We start from the raw sequence: 10,000 nt of genomic DNA on the forward strand, positions 1-10,000 counted from the left end.
AGTAGTAGTAGTAGTAGTAGTAGTAGTAGTATTAGTAGTAGTAGTAGTAGTAGTAGTAGTAGTAGTAGTAGTAGTAGTAGTAGTAGTAATAGTAGTAGTAGTAGTAGTAGTAGTAGTAGAAGAAGAAGAAGTAGTAGTAGTAGTAGTAGTAGAAGTAGTAGTAGTATTGCTACCGCTACTACTACAACTACTACTATTACTACTACTACTACTACTACTACTACTACTACTACTACTACTACTACTACTACTACTACTACTATTATTATTATTATTATTATTATTATTATTATTATTATTATTATTACTACTACTATTACTACTATTACTACTACTACTACTACTACTACTACTCCTACTACTACTACTACTACTACTACTACTACCACTACCACCACTCCTACTACTACTACCACTACTACTACTATTATCACTGCTATTACTATAATGTGTTCAATTTGAAGATAATACGAGATTGATAATCATACTCTGCTTTAGAGAAACCTGAGTCGCATAGTTGTGATTGTTCTATTCGTAAAAGAGATAAGAGATAACGTCAAGACACTTTAAAAGTGAAATCCGATTGTAAATGGTTCATAATTCACAGCCAGGCGTCAAATCAACTGGAACCAAATAAAACATATAACCCAATAAGAACGTAATAACAATGTGAATAACATTTTTTTGTAATACGTAATGTTGTTTTCCACACTCTTTCACTATGAACAGCTGACTTGGGTGTGTGTGTTTATTTATATCGTCTCAAGCATAGTTACAGTTCCAGCTGATTGGTTTCAATGCAACACATTAAGGTCTAATATCAGCGCCAGTTTTTGGTACGACCCACGCTCTGCTACCAAAAACTGGCGCTGATATGACCTTAACGTGTTGCAAGCGCCGTAAAACCCCTAAAAAAACAAACAAAAAAAAACAACAAATCTATCTTGTAGTATCATTCTTTTCAATAAATAGAATATGTCATATTATATTTTCGTGTCTATATTTCATAACAATAGGGAAGAAAAGTTTGATGTAAAAAAACTTGTCATTCTTTTTAATGGATAGAATATGTCGTATAATTTCGTATCTATGTTTCATACCAATAGGGAACAAACTATGAATCATACTGCAACCACCATTGAGTACAGACGATACAACTTTTCTTTTATTATGTTTGTTTTCCACACTAATTTGTGTATTGTTGTGCTGACGAAGGGTTTGTACCCGAAACGTCCATTGTCTGTATCGTTCCCATACGAAGCCTCTTAATTTTCACTCTTTCGTTAGTATTTTCACGATCACAGGCTTCAGGCAGTCCTTAGGTACCGTTTTCTATCAAATACAAGCCCCACTCAAAGTCTGTGTACGTTCCATCCAAACAATTCCAGCACTTCAGAGGAAACAAAGGAACCATCGCAATGCTCTGCTGCATTCATTGAATGGGGCAATTTATTTATTTAGTGCTTCACCCTTACTCGACACAACTATCCAATATTAATGGAGTTTTTGTTTATTTAAATAAGAAGACGCTTTTGTCTTTGGATTTGTTTTCTGTGTCTTGGTTTGTTTTTTGTTTTTTGTTTTTTATGGTGTGTTGTGTTATTCTGTTTCTACCACATTATCTCATTCGTCTGTAGTGTTTCATTCATCCTGTTTTGTTGATAAAGTGGAAACCCGAAACGTCCATTTTATCTGTTTCGTGTATTAAATTGAAGCTTACATTCAATTTCACATTGTTATTTTTATGCCCAAGGAAAGAAAACGGAAGTGCGTGGAGTAGAACTCGATCCAGAGACTCCTGGACTTCATTATCCACTCGGGCACCTCGTTTTGTATCAACACTGGGCACAGTAGTATCACATTCGATGACATAAGCAGTGTTAAGTGTTAAAAGCCTCCAACGCAAACACATCTAAAAAAAAGTCTCTTCCGCTCTTTCTCTTTCTGCCGTAAACAATTTAATTAAATACCATTCGATCCAACTCAGATCAATTAATCGCCAAACGCTTTAATAACAACCGTGTCGTTTTCAATGTATTGGCTTTCCTATTTCTTCTTCTTTAATCTCTTGTATTCTGTATGGAAAAGTATAGGTTAAAATCATAGGATCGATCTAAATGAATTGATTATTGATTTTTTTTTCATTGCGCAAGAAGTTTTGCCGAGGTGCTAGCATGCTATCAACTTAGCATTTTGACAAGATCAGAACTGGTAAAACTGTTTTTGTAATTGTTGTTTATTATAGAGGGTATAAAGGTGTAACTATTTTATGCTTGGGTTGATAAATGCATGAGTGGGTGAGTTTATTTGGGGGTTGAGGAGTTGTGAATGGTGTGTTGGAAGGGTTGGGGGAACTGTCGTCGGGGGGGGGGGGGGGGGGGGGGGGGTAGTAGGCTAAGCTGATGGGTTCTGCGCTTATGTAATGTGCCGTCTATGGAATAGGTAGTATAAAAACTGAAAATTCTAGACTGTTTATGTATTTTTTTGCGAGAACGTGTTTTAAATAGAAATCTTCAATATGTCATAATGTTGAGAAGAACAAGTTGAAGAGAATTGAATTGATGTCAGAATGACCAGAATTAGGTAGTTATTCAATCAAGAAATTTATGGTTTTCGAAGTTTAAAAAATTCATTCCTTTTCATGAATGGTAACATTTAATTTAAGTCAAATTATACTTTTCTTTCTTCTTTTTTTTCTCAATTCTAAGCTTATCGATCCCCAGTGGAGACATGCTGGGGATTTTTAATGATTTTTTTTTCTGATTTTGTTTCTTGTTTTTCTTTTCTTTCTGCATTTTCTGGCATTGTTTCATACATACTTTTTTAGATTTCTATCATACATCAGTACCTACTCCCTAATTTGTCAATAGGATTCAAAAGTCTGATGTCACGTCCGCTCAGCAACGAGCAGTTTGGTTCTAAACAAACAAAATCTGTACTTTTTTTATTCTTCATGCTGGCTAGAACTTTTTCACATGCCATGTGATCAGAATGTATAAAAGTCAAAACATGATCAGATTTATAATGTTTTTCTCCTCCGGATACACTTTTATGCTCGTCGGAGAAGTATTTCATAAGGGCGCCCGCCATTGTTCCGATAGTTTTGAGCCAGTTACTAAGTTACTACGCGTCATTACGAGGGAAGTGACGTCTCAATTGTTGAACCTATTCTAAGAGTCATAGCACCAGGAATAATTACTCAATCGAGGAAGCAAGTCACATATTTTTCACGACATTAAACAACTCAGTTCGAGACAAAATATGATATGTATTGTTAAAATGTCAATTGTGTGCTCAGATAACACTTTAGTACAATAGAGTCAATTTAAATTGAGTGGAACTTTGAGACAAATGTCAGATGATTTGGTGGTAAATGTTAAACCGATATCTGCTGGTAGTGTCAATAAATATGAGATGTTGATTTTGAGATCAAATATATCGATCTATTGGAAAGTAAAGACGCTTTGGCATTCAAGTAGTAGTAGTAGTTATAATAATAATAATAATAATAATAATTAGAAGAAGAAGAAGAAGAAGAAGAAGAAGAAGAAGAAGAAAAAGAAGAAGAAGAAGAAGAAGAATATATTTATATGGCGCCACTCCCGCGTTGCCGCAGCTCTGAGCGCTCATTGACAGGAGGGGGAATTATACATGTTACATATTATAACTATTACACTTCTCAGATATTATGGACTTTTTATATACACACAGTTCCATTCATAACATTAATAAGACAAAGAAGAATTCATCATTACGCGCTGAGAGATATATAGATAGACCTCTAAATGCAAATACGAGTAGATATCGAAAGCGTGAAAGAACGTAAAAATATGATAATAATGTAAATTTTGGCACAGAAAACCTCAAACTCAAAAGAATTTATATTTTAATTGCATTTCTGGTGCAATTTATTTCTCTTTCCGTTTCCGACAGCACCATTGAAAATCTGTGTCATTGATAAAGATGATGTTAAAAGTTGATGTAAATATTTCAATAGACAAAATGCCATCTCGTCTGGGTATCTAAATTCCACTTCAAATGAGACAAAACTGGGTCAAATTTTGTGAGGAATTATCACCGAACACATGGGATCCCGGAGCTGTTGGTAAGAGGTAGGTTTTTAAGATAACTTGAGATGAAAATCTGAAACTCATTCATTATAAATCGGTGGCTAAAAAAGTGTTTTGTACCCAGCTGCGAAGTTTTAATTTACACACAAAAAAACAAAAACAAGACACTTCTTTAATTATTATGAATATTTGAATGATAAACATATTCTTCTCCCAAAGCATCACAACGGTATCACTGTGATAATAATCTTTGGTGGACAAAAGGCTGAGACATTATTTGTCTAATTTTTAAAGGAAAACTTTCAAGTTGAGATTGTTGTCGTCTCCAGAGGTTTTCCTTTCTAAATATAATGTAAATGCTGCTGCTCGAAGCTCTAAAACATAAATAACAATGTGAAATTAATGTAAGCTTCAATTTAATATACGAAAACATATAAAATGGACGTTTCGGGTTCCCCCTTTATCAACAAAACTTCTTTTATTGAAGTTATACTTATTTTGTTTATTTTTCTCCCTAACAATGTGGCTTTCATAATCTCAATCACCCAACATTACACTGTTTTGAGATAAAGGTCGCACAATAATTGGTTAACCTTGCTTTTGTTTGGGTTTTCCAAAAAAAAATAAAAAATAAAGAGACCCATTTTTCATGTTTACACAAGTCTTGCCATATGCCTTAAAATTGGATTTTAAATAGAATTCGGCGGTAAATGTCTGAAAAAAATAGGAAATTATCTAATCCTACTGTCAGAAGATAATAGGTTCTTTTGAGATTCATGGCCGTCTGGTATGTATTTATGGGTATCAGATTTCTCAGCTCATAATGCTATATTTTTATAAAGAACTTTTCTTCTTGGTGGGAGATAAGTCTTGCTATTCGCTGTACTCAAAAGGAAACAATAATATTTTAATATGGAGTTGACCGTGGTTTTGAAAGACATAAAAATAAACAATACAATTTTACACTGTTATACATTGTATATTGGGAAGCCTCTAAGTTAATACATCATTATCACGCCGAAATCTAATGGAAGCCAATGCAACTATTACAAGATTGGAGTGATGTGATCTGAATTTTCTAAAATTTTTTTTTTTTTTTTTTTTTTAGAATGCACTCGTTGCCTTTCTGTTTGAGTTAGGAAAAAACATTGTTTTGTTTTTTTTGTGTTTGTTGGGTGTGGAGTTTCAGAGAAATTCTGAACATGGCTGGTAAAGAGAGAGTTAGAAGTCCATTGCCAATACGGCGTTCCCAAGTTCACGGGAACGCATTCGAATGTCGAAACGTATGAGTTCAAGAACTCTATATTTTGAGAACAGTTCAAAGAAAAAGTGATGTGATCTGACCTTTTAAAATTATTTTAGAATACATTCGTTGCCTTTCTGTTTTAGCAAGAAGAAATCATTTGTATGTGTGTGTGTGTGTGTGTGTGTGTGTGTGTGTGTGTGTGTTTTGGGTGTGGAGTTTCAGAGAAAATTCTGAAAATGGCTGGTAAAGAGAGAGTTAGAATTCCGTTGCCAATGCTGCGTTTCCAAGTTCGCGTCGTTTTTGGGAACGCATTGGAAGGTCGAAATGTATGAGTTCAAGAACTCTATATTTTGAGAACGTGGAAAGAAAAATGAAAAAGTAATTCAAATAAAAACAAGATATGACATCGATGCTATGCGTTTAGGTAATATACTCACAACATCCGCCAGACAAATTAAACATGCAAACGCACAGAACTGTGTGTCACCTTTAACGTTTAATGTATAATTTAGTGAAAACTGATAACTTACAAGCTGTCTAAATATAATAATAAAGAACTAAGCTACGTCAACTTTCTACTTTCTCTAGAGATATTAGTCGAGCTCAAATAAAGATTCCAAAAACAGATTAATAATAATAATAATAATAATAATAATAATAATAATAATAATAATAATAATAATAATAATAATAATAATAATAATAAGAAGAAGAAGAAGAAGAAGAAGAAGAAGAAGAAGAAGAAGAAGATTACATATGTGTGACAGAGAACTAGATAGTTTTAAAGTGAAGATTTAACAGTATTTGCCACAGCTTGATCACATCAATGGCCGGTGGAAAGGAAGAATAAAGAAGATGTAGTTTTTATTTCAATTTTAATAAAGACAATGAGCAGATTTATTGATTGAGATGACTTGGTCTCGCGTCAAATCACGTCCAAATGACTGTACAATGATTTAATTGTACACATGTGTCTGTGTGCGTCCCTCACGGTACATTATTCATTAATGACCGTAGGCCTACTATTATTGCGTTGGAAAGAAGAACGGTGTGGTAAGATCTGAATTGACCGTTCCAAAAGTATTACTTCATGCATAGAGACACACCACAATCCGGTGTCAACACAAGTTCCTAGTTGTGCGTCTATGTGGTTTTATGGTATGACACTCGCTTTACAAAGGATCCCTGACCAACAGCAGCACGTAACATGTAGAACGAGACATGACGCCTGTTAGGCGATATTACAATTTTTTTCCCGAAAAAGACACCGCTGCTAACGGCCAGGTACTCATTGTATACCTGACTATGGTTAGAGAATATGAGTAAAGCGTCTTTTCCAAGGACTCAACTATGCGCCGAGCGAGCGAGGCTCGAACCCAGGACCTTCCGATCCGAAAGGGAGTGTTATACCACTAGACCACATAGCCGCATGACAGGAATCACGTGATCCCCCCAGTACAACGTAAACGTGTCAGACGTATCACTATTATCGGAAGAGTCAATTTAATCAATGTCTTGCGTTGACTCGAATTATGCCGTATTCTGACAAAACACCTCAAAACTCGTTTTGACCAGAAATAATGTTTACTAGTTTGATTCAAGTTGAATAAGATAGAAAAAGATGACCCCAAACTAGTCCAAAAGTTCTTAAACCTGAAGCTTAAAAGTTGTCTCAGAGTTAGGATTTTTGACACATTCAGAATCATTTTAATATTCATGTTTAATGAATGAAGGGGGAAATGTCGGGGGTTTTTTAATACTCAAAATGAAACAAGTGTTTTATCAGCTTACGGCATAATTCCAGCGGGAATTCCCGACTCTAGAATAAGAAATCGCAATCACGTGTCTCAGCAATTTGGGGAGAGAGAGAGAGAGAGAGAGAGAGAGAGAGAGAGAGAGAGAGAGAGAGAGAGAGAGAAACCTTGATTTTGAAAACAACAACAAAGAGCTGAGTGACGTCAACTTCGTTCCTTCATAAGATAACAATTTATTCATTCTTAACTCACTCAATCCTAGATATTTTTACTACTTTTCAAAATTGGAAAAAAATATTAAAAATGAACATGTACATAGATAGTTTTATTCAACTATCATTAACATGTAAAACTAAAAACATTAGCTTTGATACTACGCCTATCTATAATTTGTATCAGAAAATGTAATAAATAAGCATGGGGGTAAAAGTAACCCCGGGTATACTACGGATGTAGTCGGTGTTAGGGTTGAGTGAGTTAAAGTGAACTTTTCTTTAGGGACTATCTCGAGAAAAGACACGTCTGTCCCATTATGGCAACGCTTTGAAACGAATGGTCAATCATATCATAATCAGGAGGTCTCAGGTTCGATCCCTAGTCGAGACAGGCTGATTTTTTCGGGATGATTTTTTTTTCTTGTATTGTACTCTCTGCATTGTCTGACCAATTCAGATTTTCATCTTGTCAAATATAGCAGCAATTTTTATGTAAATGAACCCAAATTCCTGTGGTGTGTTGTTTTTAGGGGGGGGGGGGGGGGGTTTGGGGGGGGGTGGGGGGGGGGGTGGTTGTTTTTGGTTTGTGTTGGTCAGCTTTTTTTATTTTGTCTGTTTACATTTTATTTGTTTGGGGTTTGTGGTTTGTTTGTTTTTGTTATTTGTCTTTTCTATAAATTTTTCTTCTTTTTTTTTCTTTTTTTTGTTGGTGCCTCAGGTCTTAAACTATTTTACAAAAAAAAAAAAAAAAAAAAGAAGAAGAAGAAAATTAGAGAAAGAAAAAAAAACGGCATTTTTTTTACTCTATCCTGTCTCTAATGTGATTTCATGTTCCAGCGAGCAGTGGATTTCCATGGCATTTCAGCCTCGTTGCTATTTTCCTTTAATTTTCGTGTTTTTGTTCTTGGAGACATCTCCAGTGGGAATTGAACCCGCTGTTCCTGGTCTTTGTATGTAAATGAGTTAACTGCCCTTATTCCACCGACTCATCAAAGCAAATGCCATGACGAGAATATAAACCTGTTTTTTTTGTTTTTTTTTTTTTTTTTTTTTTTTTTTTTTTTTTTTTTTTTTTTTGTTTTGTTTTGTTTTGGGGGGTGGGGGGGGGGGGTTATAGCAGGTGAAGGGGAGGCAATTACACGAGATAAATGTTAGAGAACAATAATGTTATCTTTCAAATAGATGCTTTGTGCTTTGCTAAGAAACTCACAATATCGCCATACAGAAGTATAACAGACCAACACACAAAATATGTGTACCATGAACGTTTATAGCCTGGTTATACAGTTAAGTGAGAATTCCTCATAAACATGTATGGAAAAAAAATAACAATAATAAAGACCTGAGTGACGTCAACTTCGTTCTATCTATAGATAGTATGCGCTTGGCTAAGAAGCTCATAACATTGCCATCCGGAAGTATAACGGACCAACACACAAAATTGTGTGTAACCATGAACGTTTATAATCAGGTTAATACAATACATAAACGCGGATGACAAAAAGCAACAACAAAGACCTAAGTGACGTCAACTTCGAACTATCTATATTATCATTATGAAGATTCTTAGTCTTATTTGTACCGGGTTGCAATTTTTCGTTGTTTATTTTCTTTTTCTTTTTTGTTTTGTTCTGTTTGTGTATTTGCTTTTTCTGTATTTCTTTGAATTGTAGAAGTTTTTGTTTTGTTTCTGTTTGTATCTTTTTGTTTTTGTTGTAGTTTTAAGTTTCTTTTAGTTTCCTTTAAGCCACAACCTACTGTGTACACTCATTTTGTTTTGATTTTGTTTTGTTTTTTTAATTTGATTTATTGTTGTTGTTTTGTTGGGGTTTTATCTGTATGTTATTGTGTGTTTTGGAGGGAGATATATTCTATTTGCTCTTTTGTGTTTTTAAAAATGCTGTTTATTTCAATTACGTCTTTTATTTTTTATTATTATTTTTTTTTTTTTTGGGGGGGGGGGTGGGGTTCGATGGAACATCTATAGATATAATGAAGTTAACGTCACTCGGGTCTTTGTTATTGTTTTATTTTTTGCCATCCACGTTTTTTGAGTAATTATCACTTAACTGTATTATCCAGACTATAAATGTTCATGGTTGCACAGAGTTTTGTGTGTTGATCCGTTATTCTTCCGGATGGCAATGTTTTGAGCTTATAGCCAAGCGCATACTTTCTATTCATGTGTTGATGCAGTTGCCCCCATTTCATTGAAAACTTTATATTATTACCCATTTTTAACAAGTACTTCGGTGCAAACATGACTGTATCATTGAAGTATAAAGATGGTGACGACGATGATGATGATGGTGATGATGATGATGATGATGATGATGATGATGATGATGATGATGATGGTGATGATGATGATGATGATGATGATGATGATGATGATGATGATGGTGATGATGCTGCTGATGATGATGATGATGATGATGATGGTGATGATGATGATGATGATGATGATGATGATGATGATGATGATGATGATGATGATGATGATGATGATGATGATGATGACCATCACCATCCTCATTATCATGAGCTTGTATGATTTAATCGTTGCGTTTAATAACATAGAACTACGCTGTAACGAGTCCTGCTGGATTCGGGAGGGGTGGGGGTAGGTTGTAAGGGTGTTATTATCATCCTCCTCATATCATTATTTATCTGTTATGTGACATTTCTTACAAAAGCATTATTTATTGCTTTGTA

General features: G+C 34.5%; 2 protein-coding genes across 3 annotated transcripts in view; one reads left to right on the forward strand and one right to left on the reverse strand.

The window, feature by feature from the left end:
* The window catches only part of LOC144981045 (inositol 1,4,5-trisphosphate-gated calcium channel ITPR2-like), a 219,025-nt gene that overhangs the window by 166,163 nt on the left and 42,862 nt on the right, over positions 1–10,000 (reverse strand). The window lies entirely within an intron of this gene.
* The window catches only part of LOC144981043 (uncharacterized), a 16,650-nt gene continuing 10,571 nt past the window's right edge, over positions 3,922–10,000 (forward strand). Inside the window, exon 1 of the mRNA XM_078929131.1 lies at positions 3,922–4,112. Within this exon, the coding sequence (XP_078785257.1) occupies positions 4,039–4,112 (74 nt within the window). The 5' untranslated portion in view covers positions 3,922–4,038. The remainder of the gene's footprint in view (positions 4,113–10,000) is intronic.

Source organism: Berghia stephanieae, chromosome 10, assembly GCF_034508935.2.
Source record: "Berghia stephanieae isolate SIO BIC M18660-M18661 chromosome 10, UCSD_Bste_1.3, whole genome shotgun sequence".
In the NCBI taxonomy this organism is placed as follows: domain Eukaryota; kingdom Metazoa; phylum Mollusca; class Gastropoda; order Nudibranchia; family Aeolidiidae; genus Berghia; species Berghia stephanieae.